The sequence below is a fragment of the Zonotrichia leucophrys genome, chromosome 10 (genome assembly GCF_028769735.1).
Source record: "Zonotrichia leucophrys gambelii isolate GWCS_2022_RI chromosome 10, RI_Zleu_2.0, whole genome shotgun sequence".
NCBI classification, from domain to species: Eukaryota; Metazoa; Chordata; class Aves; order Passeriformes; family Passerellidae; genus Zonotrichia; species Zonotrichia leucophrys.
Window position 1 is genome coordinate 14,015,812 of NC_088180.1, and position 19,299 is coordinate 14,035,110.

Below are 19,299 nucleotides of genomic sequence, written 5' to 3' on the forward strand. Positions count from 1 at the left end.
TTTCCACTGCGAGACTCCATCATGAGGTTCAATCTACATGAGATTTCAGTTCAGAATCTTCCTGCATGGCTGCATTTTACATCCCTCTGGCTCATGCTTGGACTTGTGCCTTGCCCTTGACAGGCATGGTCATTCAGGTTTCATCTCCTCACTAGGAAGGGGAAATCTTGCTTGCTCCAAATGAGGGAGATCAGTTAAACACAAGAGGTGCCTAGAAATAATTCATTTACTGTGGTTGCAGAAGCAGTGGCTTGTTCTGACCAGTCATGTGTGGATAAAACACATCAAGGCAGAGATCTCCCAGGATCCAGCTGATATAGAAAGGACAAACAGGACCCTCAATCAAAGCCTTTAGTAATTTCACAGGTTTGCATGAACTCAGGGCATCACAGTGAGAATTCCTGTCCTTGCAGCTGGAAGAGAGATGTGACCAAATGTTCATTATGGCAGTGGCCATGGTATGATCTGTGCATCAGCAACTCCATTTCCTGCCCATTCCAGGTAGGCAGATGTTTTCTTTGGGAGTGTTTTGGATTGGGATTTTGTGCCCCTGCTCCATCTGCTTTCATCAGATTCTTCTTCTATAGGACATCAGAGATAGAATCTTCTGAGTGGATATGGAAAATAGGTGGAGTAAAAAGGGGGAAAGGTTGAAAATGGAATTACCTGTTAGTTACTACTCAGTTACTCATCACAGAAAAGAGGTTTTCTTCCTTTTTTCCTCAGTGATTGCTGGATCAAATGTGCACATCACGCTTTACCAAGCAAGCTTGTTTTGCATGCTTATGCAGAACATTTCTTGCTTTAAGATGGAGTCAATTACTGTGCATGTGTTTACCCAGCCCAAGGAGCCTGCCAGGCTCCCATCTATATTTCATCAGCCTCAGCCCTCCCTGAGGCTTGCAGCACTTTGCTCTGCCTGCAGTGAAGGGCTCCTGCACTGCAAAAGCAACAATGACTCAAGAGAAACACACAGACAGATGAAGTTCCCTGGATTTAACATCTCCTGGCAGCCTTGGCCTTATCCCCTTAATGCTGGGTGGCATTTGGATGCTCTTTTTCAGCAGCCAGGTACCACCTGATGTTTAATTTACCTGCCACTGGGCTGATGTGGAGAACAAGCTGCTCCTCACACCCTGTGCAAGCTGGGAGCCAACAGCAGCACTCACCCCCTCCTGCCATGCTGTGGTGTCTTTTCCATCTTTAATTCATGGAAGGGTTAAAGAAAGATCTCTTAATACTTCTGGCTCAGTGGTACAGCCAGTGCAGGCTCACACTTGCAGGTTTCTGCCAGCAATTTGATTTTCAGCAGCCCTGCTGGTGAGGTTTCTGTCTATCCCCTCAAGATGCTGTCCTTCAGTCCCTAAAATGTTGCTGTCATTAAGCTTTGTCTAAGCATCAGCATCAGTTTGAATTTCAGACTTTGGCATCTGCTGCAAATGTCCCAACAGAGCTGGGTCCAGCGGCAGAGTCCCTTTGTACCACCCAGAGAAGCCAATGGGTTCATGGAAAAGAGAAATTCCCCATCTCTCTTTGAAGAACCTGTTCCTTCCCTCTGGTCAAAGAATGTTCATCCAAAAATTTAATTCTCAGAAGAAAAGGGATCTGTTCTGGACAAATTAGAAATGTTTGAGAAGCAAATGTTTGCCTTTGTCCATTTACACTAATGATTACTGAAGCCACTACAGCACTCTGAATCAGGGAAAACCAGCCAAATTCTCAAGTATTACTCATGTAAAAAAAAAGCATTATTAGCACCTGTTTTTTCATAGAAAACACCTCTTTTTTCATAGAAAACTAGTCTATTTTTTGATGCTTCTTCCTGTGTTATCAGCCTGATGAAACAAACAAGCAAAGACTAGAAAACAGATTGATTTTTTTAACCTTCAAAGTTATTCCCCTGATTTCTAATGGATTCCCCATTTTTTGGGCTCTTAGTCAGAATCATGTGGAGGAAACAATGTCTGTTCCTCTCAGCAGGGATGCAGAAGGGATTGGGGATTTTTGGAAGGGATGCAGAAAAGAGAGGTAAGGTGGTTTTTCTTCAAGTAACATATGGGTTTTCCAATAGTGACCCCATTTTTTATTGTTTTGATTTTACTTTAGGATTGAAATTTGATGGGTCTTGATGGTATTTGAGCCCATCTGTGTTCATGTGTGATTTCTTTACATTGCTTTTATCATGGAAAGAATAAATGACACATTAGAGTTAAATTTTTAGTCACTGATAGTGCAGTTGGCCTCAAGCCAAAGGAATAATTGTGTGTATCTATGCACTGCATATCTCTGAAATCTCCAGCTCACATTGCTCTGGGATCCCAACACAGGTGATTTTATTGCAGTTAATACCTGCTGTAATTAGGAACCTAATTAAATATCCTCTGATCTTACCCCTTCTCAGAGTCAAACAGCTCAGGGGGCTAATTCACATTCTCCAGCTTTCTCTTCACATGGTCTCCTACAGCCAAGCACAGGTGATTTTTAGCACCCTTTGAATACAGACATTGCTCAGGGGCAAAGAGACCGGCAGCATGAGCCAAAGTCGCTGGTAAGTTCCTAAAAAGTATATGTAATGTGTAAAAAAAAATAAATCCCACAGAATGACTGAGCTAGGAAGGAGCAGAGAGGACAGGAAAGCTGGAAACCATGTTTAGCAGAGATCCAGCAGTGCTGAGCCATCCGTGGCAGCACAGTGGGTGATTTGTCAGGTTAGAGTGAGAACCAGCCTGGGCAGGAGCTCTCTGTGGCTGGGGCAGGTGCTGAGGGTGCTGTGCAGGAGGACCAGCAGCTCTGCCTTCACTTGGCAGCCAGGGTTACTCTACCAGAAGAAATCAGCCCTGTCCACGAGCCAAGGGAGCTCTGTGCATGATGTCATGCTGCAGGGGAACCCCTTGCTGCAGAGACCACAGCCAGTGCTTGTGGTGCTGTTTGCAGGGGTCTCAGGATGAGAGAAGTGATGGGAATTTTGGCTTTAAGTTTCAGAAGGCTAATTCATTATTTTATGATGCTTGTATTATATTAATAATAGAATATATATAATATAAATATATATAATTATAGATAATATAAATATATATTATATATTATATATATAATTTATAGTATATATAATATATATTTTTATATAAATATATATTTTATATATAATTATAGATAAAATATGTTATAATTATATATAATATAATAGTATATAGATATATAGTTTATATTATATTTATTTTATAATTATAGATTTTATTATGTTATTAATATAAATATAATTATATTATGTAGAATATAAATTATATCAATAATATATATAATTTATATTAAATATATTGTATATTTATATATATATAATTATATTATATATAAAATATATTTATATATAATATAATTATTTATAATTATATATTTTTTATATTATATTTGTATTATACTATGTTACATTTATATACTAAGACTATACTAAAAGAAAAGAGAAATGAAACATCAGAAGGCTAGCAAAGGAAAGGAATGGAATGATAAAATCTTGTGACTGCTCACAGCCTCGACACAGGTGGTTGTCATTTGTCATCAAGTAAAAACAATTTCACATGCTGGGTAAACAGTTCTCCAGATCACATTCCAAAGCAGCAAAACACGGAGAAGCTGAAGCTTCCCAGCTTCTCAGGAGAAAAGATCGTAATGAAAGGATTTTTCAGAAAATATGTCTGTCACAAGTGCTTCCCTTCTACAAATTGTTGCAAATGGGAGAGGTACAGAAAAAAGTCAGGCAAAACTTCCCTGCCTGTGCCAGGGGGGCCCAGACTGGCTTTAGTCTGGCTGGGAGAGGTGGGTGCCCTAAGGAGCAGAGCAGGGGTGGCTGTTGGTTTGTAGGAGCAGCACTGAGGCAGCCTTGGGGCTGTACAGGTAAATATCAGGATGAATCTGGGCTCACAAAGCCCTGCTGTGTCTGCAATCCACTGTAGTGAGCGGCACCACTGCTGCCACCCAGCTCTGCCCACAGGGGAGTTCCCCAGATTGGGAACCCTCAGGGAGAGACATTTCCTTTGTTTTCAGCAAGGGAGGAGAGTAATTTCAAAACAATTAGGGGAGTTATTTCCCTGAGAAAATCACAGTAAATTTTCCTGGTACATTGCTTGCAGACAGCAAACCTCTCATCTCTGCATCAAACTCTGGTACCCCAAATTCAGGCACTGTGCAGCTGGTGTTGAACAGAGATCTCCGCAGAATCTTGGAAGGAGAGCCTAGATAAGGACAGATGGACAGGGGACACTTAGGAAGCAGATAAAGCTGTCACCTACACACTGTAGAGGACGGACAGACCTTTCAGACACCAAATTTTATGAGATAAGGTCTTAGTAAATTTTTTTAAATACCATGAGGAACCAAATGCCTCCCCTGGCAGGCGTTCCCTGGCTCCCTGACAGGGAAGTGTGAGGTTACACTTTGATAAATAACTTCTGATCATCACCTCCTTGCCATTTTCTTCACCTGGGACATCCTATCCTTTTTCCCCTGAAGAGGCACTAACATTATCTGCCTTGGAGTATTTGTTATCCCCTTGGAGTTTGCCAGCTAATTCCCCCAGGCTTGTCATCTGGAGGACACCTGCTCTCACACTCCACTTCTCCCGTATATCATCCAGGATTGCTGCTTCTAGCCAAAGCCTTGGATTTAGTTTGTCTTTCCTCCAGGTGTGATAGACTGTAATTCTCCCTTCCCCGTGGGGAGCAGAAGCCATTTGCTGAGATATCACTTTATCTCCTGGTGTCATTTCTGTGTCAATAGTCCCAGAGTAGCAGGTGATGGGAAAAACATTCCACAGCCTTCCTGTTACTGCTACCCAGGACTGAGAGCCCAGGGAAATGTCTAGCTTGGGATGTTGGGGCACAGGGCAGGACCTCTGCAGCCCCGTGGGGAGGAACAGCAGCAACAGCAGGTGTGACAACACATCCCAGGCTGCCAAATTCAGGAGCTTCCCTGTGAAGCTTGGGAAAGCAGGGGGTTGAGGAAAGCCCATGTGCGGTAATGTTTTTCACTCGGGGTCACTAAATGTTGAATTTGCAAGCAACTCTAACTAGAGAAGAGATGAAGATCTTGACTCCATGTTTCAGAAAGCTAATATATTATTATATATTATATTTTATATTTTATTATATATTGTATTGTATGTTATATGCAATATGCCATATTATATATAATATATAATATCATATATATAATATATATTATATAATATATAATATATATTATATATATCGTATATATGTTATATATTATATATTATATATTATATATTATATATTATATATATTATATTATATTAAAAATTATATATTAAAACTCTACTAAAAGAATAAAAAATTAATCAAAAAGCTAAAATATATTAAAATCTTGTGACTGCTCACAGCTTCAACACAAGTAGCTGTCCTTAGTCATCAAGTAAAAACAATTTCACATGTTAAATAAACAATTCTTAATAAGAAATTACTTTCTAAAGCAACAAAACATGGAGAAGTTGACGGTTCTCAGCTTCTCAAAAGAAAAAAATCTTAGTAAAAAGATTTTTCATGAAATATGTCTGTAACACCCATGCTCCCTGGTCCCATGGATGTTCCCATCAGAGCCAGCTGGAGGAGCACTGCTGGGGAGGGCTGGCAATAGGGGGGCACTTGGAGCCCCAATCCTGGCAGCCAGTCCCTGGCATGCTTCTCAAGAGCAGCTCTTTGGGGCCTGTTGTGCCTGGCTCTGCAGCACACAGAGCATGGCCAGCTCTCCTGGAGCTCTGGGCTGTCACAATGACACTCAAAAGGACAGGCAGCCAAACCAGCCCTGAGGAGCTTGGCAAGGTTTGGGCTCAGGATGTGGGCTGGAAGCTGGACAATGACACAGGGACAGATAAATGCTCAGATGGGGCCCAATGCAGCTGCCCACCCCAGACCCTCAATTCTCCTGCTGACACCAAGAGCTGTGCTCCAGCTGAGGTGTGGAGAGGGCTGAGGGAAAAGCTGCCTGGATTTTTACCAAACAAGAGTTTGCAAGCAGGCTCAGGGCGCGTGGAGACCAGCCAGACTGACATGAGGCCAGTCCCAGACTCCCAGCAGGAAGGAAGATGATGATGGCCCTTGCTGCTTGAATTTTGCTGAAAGCCATATGCCTCCACTAAAGTCACTTCCAGGGAGTCCAGAGCTGGCATTTCTGCTGTACAGCTCCTTGAGCTGGGTCAGAGTCTGGGTTTTGGGAGCAGGTAGAGGGATGCCCCTCACTTCAGTATCTACAGGAAGGAGCACACTTGGACCAGGGACAGTGGGGCAGGTCAAAAAATATCTGCTCCCCACTTCTGAAAGCCAGTGTCTCCTTTGCATGGGATGCTGGAGCTTCAGGATCTCTCTCAGCTGCCTTCTCGTTTTTAGGGCGTTTGATGTCGTCTCTGGCTAGGGCTGAAATGAGAGGAACAGAAGGAGAGCTACGAAACATGCTGCAAATATTCTTGATTCTGATCAGAAACAGCACATTGAAGGTCATTCTCAGGAGACTCCGTCCTTGTGAGCATAATTTCAACATCACAGTGGTCTTGGCAAGGACAATCTGAAGTCGAGAAAGGTGAAATTTTGATCTTTTCACCAGTGGCTACAAGATTCTCTTTGCAGTTCTGCCTGTGTTTTCCCTGACAAGTAGAGAAAACAAGTTATTACAGCTATTTTGCAGACAAAGAACTAAACCTAAGGGTAACTAAATGCCTTGCCTTAGGTTGATTGAGCCATTTGTGGCATTAGAGAAAACTGAACAGAATTCTTGATGTTTCCCGAGTCACCAAGCCATCTCTCCTCTATCCAAACCTGTCTGAGTCCTAACAAATACCTGCATAGGCATGCATTTTTCAATTTTGTTTTACTCTTTTCATATTTTACAGAGAAATTCCAGGTAGAACATAAGCAGAAGTTGCCTCGATTCAACTCTCCTGTCATAAATCCCCCTGCTGGCAGTCTGATTTTAACTCCCATCTGTACTGTCGCGCCCCTGCCCACAGGCATGAGTCACAGTGAGCAATAAATAACAGCTCAATCTTTCTCCTGCCTCGGCAGGTGATGCTGAGGATTTTCTCTCTGCATACACACAGGCTATAGTGCTACAGCCTGATGATGTATTGTGGCTGTTAATTTGGGGAGATGGAGCTTTTTCATCATTAATGTCCAACCTGAAGGCAGGAGTTTATTTGTGTGTTTGGGAATGCAGAACCTTGTCACTGATATGAAGTGCTGAGCCTAACTGCTTTTTTTGTTTTTCTTCTTTTTAGTGGTTCAAGGCAGCATTGGTTTCTGAGACTGATACTGTTATGCCTTTTTCTCTCCCTACCTTTCCAGCCTTCACCATCCCCTGCCTTGTCCTGCCTCCTCTCCTAAATCTCATGCTCTGCTGTTGCTTTCTCTCATTCTCTGGCTCCTGCAGTATCTTCTCCTTGTTTGTTTTTTCCTGCTTCCCTTCTCTATTGCACAGACACAAACATCATTTCAGAAGGCTGTGAGACAGCAAATGCCCCATGGCACAGCTGAAAGCCACATGACTTTGGGTTGTCAGAATATTGGCCAAGCTCAAGGCTCTGTGTAAATGAGCTCCTCTTGCAAAGACCCATCCTAAAGGCTCCTGCAGGAGCAAAAAAGGAATAAGGGAGGCATAGGAAAAACCACTGCCAGGCAATCCAACTTTCCAAAATGTTAAGGGGCCCATTACACATGCTCAAATTATCAATTCTTCTCTTCTGCAGGTGCAAAAATACTGCTGGGTGCTCTTTTGAGTCAAAATCCTTCATAAGCATAAAAACATAAATATAAATATAGAGTTGCTATGTGTAAGGCCGCTGGTAAGTCAATGCCAACATATTTCAGGCCCTATGGCAATTTTTTATGACTTTTCTTCAAGATGCTGGTTTCAAAAGCAGGTTCTTCAAAGATCTGAGAATCTGAGATATTCAAGGTGCAGCTCAGACAGGCTTTGCAAATTGCAGAAGAATACATCACTCTGTGGGTATGTTTTTTTTGTGCTGCAGTGATACATGTGGGGCACGTAGTGATAATCAAATCTGTTGAATGATCATGGCTGCTACAAGGTTCAGGTCTCCTCAGTAGTGTCTCATATTTAAACAAAAAAAAAAAAGGTTAAACTAATCACTAATCAAAATGCCATGAACATGAATGGAGCAAAAGGCAATGCTCCAGTATTTTCCCTGCCACTTAACCTTGAAAGGAGTCTCTTTAAATTTGCTTCTTCTTGCAGTTGTATTTCTCCACAGGCAAGGTGCATAATGAACAGTACATTTGCAATTTTGAAAGCCCTTGAGGCCACAACACAATTGTTTTGGAGGTCTTATGCAGAGAGGAAAGAGGCTGGATTTGGTCTGAGAACCCCCCCTTTTATCTGATCTCATAATAACTGAGCCCCTTTAGCCTTGATGATTGGGCAGCCCTGCAGGGAAACCCAGGGATGAAACCTATCAAAGGGCAGGATGGAAGCAGAAGGTTGGCTGTGTCTGTGACAGGCTGCAGGGGAATTTCTGGGAATAGGAGAGAATTCTGGCATGGCCACTGCATTTGTGCACTTCACTGGGGCTGGTGAGCAGCTGTGTGAGAGAGTGATGCCTGAGCATCCTGGGCTGGGAAAAAACTGTTGGGGAAATGTCTCTGCTACAGCCCTTTCTCAACACACTCCAATAGCACAGAAAACAGGAGATAACAGCCCTGCAAAGGCTGCCCTGAGGTGCAGTAAATTATTTTTTATCCAGGACTGGGGAGGTTGGTTGGTGCCCCAGCAATGGGAAGGTGATCATGGGCAGTAACTGGTGGGTTTTTATCAGAACCTGAAAGTCACCTCCCATCTGAGATTGGGGAGGATGAGGCACCCTGGCCACAGCAGTGTGGGAGCACAAAGGGTCATTTTGTGGCACAACACTCTGAAAATCTGCATGGATCCAAAGGAAAAGGGGAGCAAAGCAGAAAGGAGGAAAGGACAAGAGCCTGGGGGCAAACAGACACAGAGACCTCAAGGCTGCTCTGTTAGGTAGAGGCAGGAAAAAGAAGGAAAGGGGTATTTAATAAGGATACTTGCTCAAATAAAATCCCTCCTGAAAGAAAGCAGTACTTAGAAATCACTCAGGGCTTTTCTGCTTTCATGGCTCTGTCACTGGAGCAAATCTATTCATCACAGCCATGTATTAATGAATTAGTTAATTAAGCAGCTCATTATTTAATAACTCAGGTTGCAAGTGTGATGAAACAAAAATCCCCTTTGTAGCCAGAGGCACATCTTTGCCAATGAGCTAAGCAGTTTATAGTTAATCAGGGATGTTTGCTGTCTGACACAGGCAGAATCTGCTGAATTGCAAGTAGTTTCCTTCCAAGGTTATTGCTTACAGTTCTCTCTGGGAGCTTGTCAGGGCCCCCAAGCCCAGTCAGGTTAAACCTAATAAGCTGTCCAAGGGCAAACACACATAGAAATGCTCAAATTCATGAAAGGGCACCAGGGCACTGTTGTTTCTGAATAAACATCCAATTTCCTATTGGTTTACACTGCCAGGTGCAATGCTGATGAGAGGCTGGTTTATTAATAAGCAGTAAACCCTCAAAGATTCTAGCTCATTATTATATTTAAAAGGACAAGGAAATAGAAACAGGTGCTGTTTGTTTGGCTCTGACATGGCTCCCCCAGGTGATTTTGGGAAAGCTCCTTTATTTGCATCTACATTGGGACACCTCTAAGTATTGCTTGGTGTCCAGGTTGGGGTTTGTGCCTCAGCTCCACATGAAGGAAAATGTTTGTGGGGTAGAAAAACTCACCTTTATGTTGGTCATGATGTCGAGGATAGCTGGGTTTGAAGATGGGAATAAATCCTTATCTTGCTTGTCCGCAATGTCCCTAGAATATGGGGGATAGCACACAGCATTACCATTTCCATGCTCAGACTCTGCTTTAGCCTCTCTCTGCCTCAAGTCATGATGTGAAAAACAAACCTGAGAGTCTTTCCCAGCCTTTGATGGGACTTGGGAACACTGTAGGCTGCTTAGGTGCTGTGGTAATGGGAGAGGAGGAGAAAAGGAAATAGATATCTAGAAGAAGTTTAGAGAATGTGAGTAATTTCTCAGTAAAATGGCCAAATTCCACCTCAGGCATATGCATTTCTTAGTTTTCTTTGGGTAAATTCTCATTTCCACAAAACTCTGGCATATAAAAGCAGACACTCCTCTCCCACCAGCCCTCCTGCTGTGATTCTCCTCCATCCTCCCTGGTTTTGTTGTTTTCCCCTTCACCACCTCCCTTCTGACTAAGCTCTCTGCCGTGTCTGCTCCTTGAAGCGAGTCTGTTCATTATTTATTAGCTCCCATACTCTTACACCATCTGTCTCAACTCATTATCCATATTCAGCTTGTCAAATTGACCTTTTATGGCCTTTCTCTGGGATCCTAATGTGGAGTCTGTCCCTCCTTATATAGATATGTGCTGCTGAGCTGCTGCTTTCCAACTCCTACTGTTAAACACTCCTCTCTGTATCCATCTCATGAACACCCAACTTGCTAGTCTGTTTCCCTAACTTCAGAAAAGCTGTTTATTCTGCTTGGCTGATGCTTGTTCCTTGTTTCATGTCTGCTGTGCCAGCTTGCCTTAGCACACACTGTCTTAGATATGACCTTTAAAGCATCTGCACCAGTGCAGTATCAGACTTGAGGGTATAATCTCCTTCTAACAGTCTGGGGGACTTTCTGTCCCTTAGTTCATAACACAACACAGTGGATTACAAGCTGAATTCAGCCCACAGCCACTTTGCTGTGAGTCACTGCCACCACCACCACAAAAGGCAATGGCATTTTAGTGTGTAATGTGCTGGAAATCAGAAATCTCCCCCAGTGGGATGGGTGAGACTGAAAAAATGCAAAGGCACTGGAGCAGTGCAGCCAGATTCTTACTCAGCATAAATCAGTTCAATCAAACTACTGAACTATTTGTGTTTATATCCCTTCCATCTCTGCTTCCAAATCCAAGGGCTGCTGTAAATGATTCAGCTTCAAAGACAATAATTTCTCCTCACAGAACATTGTGTAATGCAGGACTATAGGATCAGATAATGCAGTAAGTATTTTCTCCTGGTGGAACAAACATACACAGTGTGCACCTGCCTGGAAATGTGTAAAACCCACCACAGATCAATAGAGATTATCCAGAAACTGTAGGAGAACTTCAATGAACTCTGTAGCAGAGAATTTTGAACTAAAACGCTTTCTCTAAATAATTAATCAGGGCTGCTGGTAACTCACTAAATACTCCAGCTCTGGTTTCCCTGCATTTCTTGATATTCCACGACTGCACACCAATCTTTTGCAACCTACAGTGTGGGAGCAGTGAATAAATGAGTCTTATCCCAGACACCCTGGTAGCATCTTTGAGCAAATCAATCCTCTGTTTTTTACACAGAGGATTTTACCCTACCTGTCCTACCTGTGCTGTAAGGGGAGCAATCAGTAGGTGCCATCATGTAGGTGCCATCTGCACTTCTGAATGTCAGTTCTTTGAACCAGGTGATTTCAATACAATGACTTTCAAATATTTTGCTCTTCTTTACTGAATCTGTGGCACAGATAGCTTGCTTAACAAGCTCCGTGGGGAGTTTTTGAACCTGTGTTACATATCTATCAAACAATTTCTTAATAATAAAAAAAGTTTCAGGAGAAACTAGTTTTCTCCTTAGTTTTCACTTAATGCAGTGCTCTCCTCTGAAGCTACAACAAAAGACACCTCTTTCTCCACAGTTCAAAGCAAATTCTTTTAAAAGGTAGGCTCTGCTACAGACTTTGATTTTCAAACCTCTTGCTGCCCAGACCCAGTTAGCCTCCTGTGTTTGCAGCCACAGTTAATTGTTGTAGCCATTAACACATAATTTTACACCTGAAAAACATATATTGGCATGCCCTTCTGTGTAATTTTGTTGTCTTTGATTGCAAAGCAGCTCCTTTTTGCTTCTGGCTACCATGTCACTGAGTGAGAAAACTAAACTCATATACCCTCCTTGATTATGTCTAAACCCATAAACCTTCCTTGATCATCTTGTCCCTCTGGAACAAGAGCAGAAAAGAGACCTCAGAAATTATGTTGGATCTGATATTGCTCCAGTTGCAATGGGTCTGTGATATAGTTCTCCTTCAAGAATGCTTGATGACCATGGTTTCTTTTGGATATTAATTGTAAAGACAAATTTTAGTTCCAATCTTGTGAGACTGGAGAGGAATCAGAATGGAATATTTTTCCTAGTGATACATACAGTGTTCTTTTACCTGTCTAGAATCCTGTAGAAACTTGCATCCCAAGGGCTGTTCTGTATTTGAAAGAAGAAAGAGACCAGGTCATCAGCTGATTAAATCACGCTGATGATTTATTTTGATACAATCATCCCCTAAAATAATATTTAACCACCATTGTTGTGGGTTGGGTTGGGTTGGTTTCTTCCATCTGAGTGATGTTTTCCACAGCCAACTTCCAAAACTGTTTCAGATTCCTGTGTTCTGAGACTTTTCTCCTGCTATTTTGGCAATGAAAGAGAGATACAAAAAGTCAAGCAAGAATTAATAAGGCTTAGGGCTGATCTCTAACAGGGATGGCACCAGATGCATTTATAATCCTTGGATATGAAGGCAAGAGCTACTGTTATTACAACAGGGGTTTTTTTCCCCACAGTTTGTGGATCAGTAATATGTCAGGGCTTCCATCTTTCCCTGGCCATTTCCTCCTTTATTCTGAGCATAGTTTGCACCATTAATCCCTGTTCTTGCTCCTTGACTTCCAATTTCACTTGGTTTTTACCTTTCTGTATTTAAAACCCCCTCATTTCCTGTTTCTACCTTCCCTCACATATAAATTCCCTTCAGATCCATCCTGCTGCTTTTCCCTCTGCAGGATCCTTGCCAAGATCCCAGCCTTGCCATCTGTCCAGGAGAATGATGATATTGCTCAGCTCTCTTCTGGATGTTGAATTGTGTGGCTGCAGCACCAATTTTAATGTTAGCCAAAAAAACCCCCCAAAAATCCCCAACAATATTCAGAACACTGTAGAAGAAAAGCCCTTTTCTTCCTCACAGAGGTCAGATACTTTTAGTCACATGCATATAAATAGCAGGATTACTTTTCCTATATCATATTTCTCTATATTGTCTTCTTAAAGGTGCACCTGAAATAATTTTACATCCATGAGAGCATAATCAGAGTTCCTGTTACAATTTTTGTTGGTAAAAACAAGCCATTTTTCCAAACCTGAATTATTTAGGGGACAAAAAGAGTTTCAATGAATGTTTCTAATAAAATATGGATCAAGCAGTTGACAGGATGGCATTTCTTAAATGAAATATTTTTTTTTCAGTTTGAAACAAATCTCCATGCACCTCTTACTTTTTTTTATGCCAATGAAAAGGGCAACTTTCTGCAGTGTAAGATGAAGAATTTATAATGCACCTGGTCTGAAAGCATTTTTGTTGTGAATTATAGGGTTGCAGTCTAATTTTTTAGATTTAAAAAATTTATCATTATTATTATTATTTATGCTAGTTGGAAAGAGGGGAATTTTCAAAGTTACTTTGAGGTAAAATAGCATTTTTATAGTTAAAAAAAAATGCTGGACTTCAAGGCTTCATTGATAAAGACCTGGGAACACTTTTCCTGACAGCTCCTCAGCTGTGAAGATGGGAGCGCAGAGATCTCTTTTCAACAAATTCTGGTGTATTTAAGGTTTAAGGTTTTGGGGACACAAGTTGCCCATATATGAATATATTAATATATTCATATATGGGCAACTTGTGTCCTCAAAAAATGAGTTTCAATGAATGTTTCTGGAGGGACTGAGGTCTGGAGGGACACAGAGATGCCAAGAAGCAAAGGATGCTCAACCTGCAGCACCTAATCCAGCAGCTCAGTGATCACTCATTGCCACAGTGCTCAGCCTGTCTGATAATATTGCTATCACTGCTGAAATCCAGGGTGCTGCTGCCCTGGGAATTGTGATTTCTTAGGCACCTCAAAAATCTGTCCCTTCAAGTGTACAAGCAGATCCATCAATTGCAACCTAAGAATCTGAGATTGGAACTTCACAGGAGCCTATCTACACAATCATCCTTCTCCTTTCAGTGAGGAAAATTTCTTCTCAGGAATTTTTTTACAGTCAGCTCTGTGACTGCAGAATGTCCTTATGGTCACTGTAGGATCTGGGCACCTTCCCATTGCTGTCAGCAGAAAGCAGCTCTGGGGGTGAGGATGTTCTGCAGGAGGAGTTGTCCTTCAGGCAGAATATTAAACTGCTCTGCCATCTGTTTTACAGGGATTATTCTGGTGAATGCTAAAAATCCCTTGAAAGCATTTTTATGGTGTCCCTGTCATGCTCCTTCTCCTTAGTGCTCAAATACCCTCTCCCTCCTGGTTTTGAGTGTTCTCCCTTTCTGAGCATGCAGAAAGGCCCTGGAAGGCAGATCCCAGCCTTGGCTCTCTGTGTCCCTGCTGGATCCTCACCATGGATGTGCATTCATATTGCATTTATGTGTGTGCACCCACGGCTTGTGCTCCCACAAAGCAGCATCCTCGCTCTTTTTGCTTTCCCAGAAACTCCATCATGCCCCAAGGTGCAATATTTCATGGAAAACCCTTCTCATATCCACCCTGTTTACTAATTTGACATGATTTCTGCTCTCTGATAGAGCTCAGCTCTCTGACAAGCCCTGGGGTCTCTTCATTTAGTACCAGGCACAAGAAAATCCCCCTTCTCTGCATCCCCTCCAAGCTCTGCTGCCCTCCAGCCCCATTTATCCCCTCAGCATGCCACACTTACCAATATGCCCCCTCAGAGAGGCAAATTCTGGTGTTGATCTGCTTTTTTTAAACATCCCTTTTCCCAGACTAGATACCATTTCTATTACGAGGCTATCCAAGACTTCAGGCTCCTATTTTAAGTTGCAGAGCTCAAATGACTGAATTCCTGGCTAAGTATGCAACATCTGAGCTAACTAAAGAGCTAGAGTACAAGAAATCTGCATGGTGCATAGTGTATTTTAAAGAAATGAGGAAAGTATCTGAATTCTGATGTATCCCAGGTTTCTGTGCCCAACACTCAGTTTAATGGGCTGTTTTGGGCAGACCCAAAATGAGGCTTTTCTTTCTTCTGCCTTCCTGTCCCTGCAGACTCTGCCTTATGGAGCCTGACATTTGTTGTGTCTTTAAACCTCATTTGTGTGTCTCAAAGGGATCTGGCAGTTTAGAAGGGCCAAGGGTTGTAATTAGAATAATTTAGATTGGAAAAGAACTGCAGGATCATTAAGTCCAACCACTGACCCAGCAGTGCCAAGCCAAGCACTAAACCATGTCCCCAAGTGCCACATCTACATTTCTGCTAAATACCTCCAGGGGTGGTGACTCCACCACTGCCCTGGGCAGAGTGTTCCAATGCTTGACAGCCCTTTGAATGATGCAATTTGCCTAATATCGTGTCTGAAACTTCCCTGGCACAACCTGAGGCCGTTTCCTGTTGTGCTGTTATCTGGGAGAAGAGGCTGACGCCCACCCTGCTACAATGGGCTTGGGGAGATGTGTATATTTGTCTCAAGTCTCATGCATCACTGTGAAGGGTAATTATAGAACCCAAGCCTGCCATCTTTATGACACATCATGGTTTCACGTCTAAATGCTAAATGGGGCTGTTAATGAGTGAGTGCAGCTCAGCTTGAGTGAAAGGGTGTTAAAGAATCAGGTCTGGAGTGAATCAGCCTGTGCATATGTGGCAAAGAAAGAAAACAAGTGGTGTGAAATATAGAAATTGTAGCATTCTGAAGTTATAGCCTGCTTCTCTGTGCTGCCCCTTCTCCTGGGGTGATCCCAGAAAACATCCATCTACAAACTGAATGGGAAACCAGTCACTATTTTCTGCCATGACCTTTTCTTTGAATTATTTGTTCTTCCCCATACAGGTGACTCTCACCGGTCTGTGCGACTCATCAGCTCATGTCATTATTTCTTAGGCTGCCCAAAATGTGATTCCATCTGGTAAATGCCAGACTTTGTGTGTCAGTGAAAGAGCATGGATGCTTCAATAGATCTTTTCTGAGTTTGTGATCTTTGGTCCGTTGTTGTGGGAGGCAAGGAGCTCAGCTTTAAGCCTCAGCAGCTTTTAAATGAGAACAAAAAGATTTCCAGCACTTAAGAACATAATTTTACCTTTTGAAAAGAGAGATAAGGTCTGTGGAGACTCAGAGTCTTATCAGTTCTGCTATTGATCATTAGTGTTATTGTTACTTTGTTTCCTAAAACAAGTTTTCAATTCAGTTCTGTGGCAACCAGAAAGGGACAAACACAGTGAGGTCACTGTGCTTCCTGCTCCAACATTTGAGGTTGCTTTGAAGCATGACCTGTCAGCAGATGATTCTCAAAGACTTCCAAAGCAAGGCCTAATGTTCTTTTGCACATATTGTTCTTTTGTTTTTCTCTTTAAATAAAAGGCTTCTTCCCCTGCTTTTCAAAAGAAAATATGTCTCTGTGGAACTACATTTACCGCCTTGGAGAACACGATGTTCAGTCATGACACAAATCTTTGTGTAACCAAGAAAGTTACTTCAGCACTGGGAGAGAGTTCTGAGACTCAAAAGTAATTTTGGACTTTTTTAACCATTAAAGGTAACACTCCAGCACTGAAACAAGAGCTGTGGAACTCACTTAAGTGCTTCTGATGGCTGTCAGAGGTATTAACTCCCCTGCACATTAACAGCTCTGGTGCCTGTGCAAATACTTCTCTTTACCCCTCCCTGCACTGTGGATTCCTGATCATTATAACCTGATCAGAATGTATTTAGAATTTTATTTTTCCTATTACTTTATTGATCACTCTTTTTGAGCCCTGGAAGAATGCCATGTTGCCTTTTTCACTTGATGCAAAATGCACATTGTGATTCAGCATAAAGAAAGGGAAGAGGAAACACGATGAATGTAATGACAAACAGCAGAGAAAAGGAAGAGGTTCTGGCAGGTTCTGCAGAGGCTGTGTTGTAAATATGGGCCACAAATATACAGGTAGATAAACTGAAGGGCAGAGGAAGCTTTTATGAAGTTACTTGGAGCAGTTCCATGAACAGCACAGGCAAGGCATGGCCAGTAATCCATGCAGAGAAGTCAGGCCACTTCTCCTTCCTTACCCTGAGCATTTGGGCTGCCAGAAAATCGCAGCATTTGCAGCAGCAGTGATGCCCCTCTGAGCATTTCATTATAGAGAGTGCTACTGAATGTCTCCTCTGCAGTCACTTCAGCTGCATATAGCACTGTTATTTACAGTGCGTGCGTTTACGTGCGCTTCTATAGGTCAACTGACTGTGTAGGTAACAACACCCACACATCCTCAGGCTTGTGCCTGCCCGTGTCAATCCAAACCTCATTTGCACTTTATTTAGGCAAGTAGCTCAAAGCTTGAAGCAAAGTCCACGTTCTGTGCATGCCCACGCTGTGCTGGCTGCTCTGGCGTGACTCCACTCCCTTCCCCATGTGCTTCTCCTTCCAAACCCTGTGTCTACAGCTGTGTGAGGCAGGGGAACACTGCAGAGCCAGCTGGCTGGAAACTGCCTGCAAAATAATGGAAATCAGGTGTCCAGAAGGAGTGTGTGTGTTTAGATGTGTCTTGACTTTTCTTGCTTTTCCCTGCAGACAGCAGTGACTCTGTATTAGCTTTGTTTTTTTGCTCTCTGTGAAAATCATCCCCTGTTGATGTTTAGATATGGAAAGAACAGAGCTTGGTGTGACTTTTGGTGACTTGGCAGACTCTTTATGCCAGTTGCGCATCTGGGATACAGATGGAGAGACACTAGGGAAAAGAAGAAGCCAATAAATGAAATTAATGTCAGGATCTGGATGAAAAAGAATCATATTTTGTCTCATTATGATGCTAGCCAGTTGTAGGGACCAGGGATGAGTGTACTCTGAGGAGATGGATGGAAACATATTTAGCAACCTTAGAGCTCTGTTCCAGTAACCCAGCCCAGTGCTGTTCTGCTCTCCATGGAAAGCAGGACCACATATGGGAGGCAGGACTTCCAGGAATGGCAGAAATTGGGACCACATGGTATTTTACATTCTACTTTGGGTTCCCACTGAACTTGGTACATTTTAATGCTCTGTTTTTTTCTGAGGCTTTGGGTTTTTGATGAGGCAAAAGCATTCCTCTGTTGCCATATTTTTTCAAAGGAAAAGCACGTATTCCAAATGTTGGGCATTAAACTCAGTGCATGTATGCTTGCAAGCTTACTGCTGTCTCATTGCTGTTATTTCCTCTTTCTCAGGACATGACCTTCAGCACCACAATGAATCAGGAAAAACCTGTCAAGTCCTCCTAGCTCCCCGGCTGTGCAATTTGCTCTTCCCTCGCTGTTCCCCAGACAGCAGCTTTTCTCACCCAAGGCACAGGAGCCAGCGAGTCACAAATGACAGCTGAAAAGTGAAGCATTACCAAAAGCTGTGTGTGGCTCTGTCAAAGAGAACCTTTATATATAATTCTCCTTCCTTCCAAGCTTGGGAAGCTGTGTATCCCATCAGTTCCAAAGAGCAGAGAGAGGATATGTTCAAGTAACCGACACCAGGAATTGCACAAACCCACACCCATTTCAGAATATCTCCACAGTGACCTGCAGCATTTAGAACTCTCTGTTCAGAATGGATGATGGATATAGAAATACAAACCAGGTCTCAGATGACTACAGGTACCAGGATGGCAGCTATGACACACCCAACGATGGCTACTACCGGGGCGGGGATGAGCCCGCGCAGGACGAGGATGCCCAGAGTGATGTCACAGAAGGCCACGACGAGGATGATGAGGTCTATGAGGGGGAGTACCAAGGGATCCCACACCCAGATGACATCAAAGAGAAGCAGAAGAAGCGAGCCCCTGCCGTGGATGATGAGTACAGAGACCGTGCTGACCTCATGGCCGAGAGGATGGAGGACGAGGAGCAGCTCGCCCACCAGTACGAGAACATCATTGAGGAGTGTGGTCACGGACGCTTCCAGTGGACTCTCTTCTTTGTTTTAGGATTGGCACTGATGGCAGATGGGGTGGAGGTGTTTGTGGTTGGATTTGTTCTTCCCAGTGCTGAGAAGGATATGTGCTTGTCCAGTTCCAACAAAGGGATGCTGGGTAAGTGCCACTGGCAAACAGCTCTTCTAATGCAGCTAGTCCAGAAGTAGCTGGACACCTTTTTCAGTGACCAGCTGATTTCAGGACCTTCTGATGACTTTCTTCTTGTGTTGTATGTCATGCAT

The 19,299-nt window shown here is 42.8% G+C and overlaps 1 protein-coding gene across 4 annotated transcripts in view; it reads left to right on the plus strand.

The window, feature by feature from the left end:
- SV2B (synaptic vesicle glycoprotein 2B) overlaps positions 1 to 19,299 on the plus strand; it is a 63,600-nt gene that overhangs the window by 14,486 nt on the left and 29,815 nt on the right. For 3 of the 4 annotated variants that reach the window (XM_064721909.1, XM_064721907.1, XM_064721908.1), the window contains exon 2: positions 18,321 to 19,174. In XM_064721909.1, the coding sequence (XP_064577979.1) occupies positions 18,691 to 19,174 (484 nt within the window). In that variant the 5' untranslated portion in view covers positions 18,321 to 18,690. Of the gene's footprint in view, positions 1 to 2,431; positions 2,549 to 6,398; positions 6,589 to 18,320; positions 19,175 to 19,299 lie in introns of those variants that run through there. The other variant, XM_064721910.1, reaches the window with a different exon arrangement.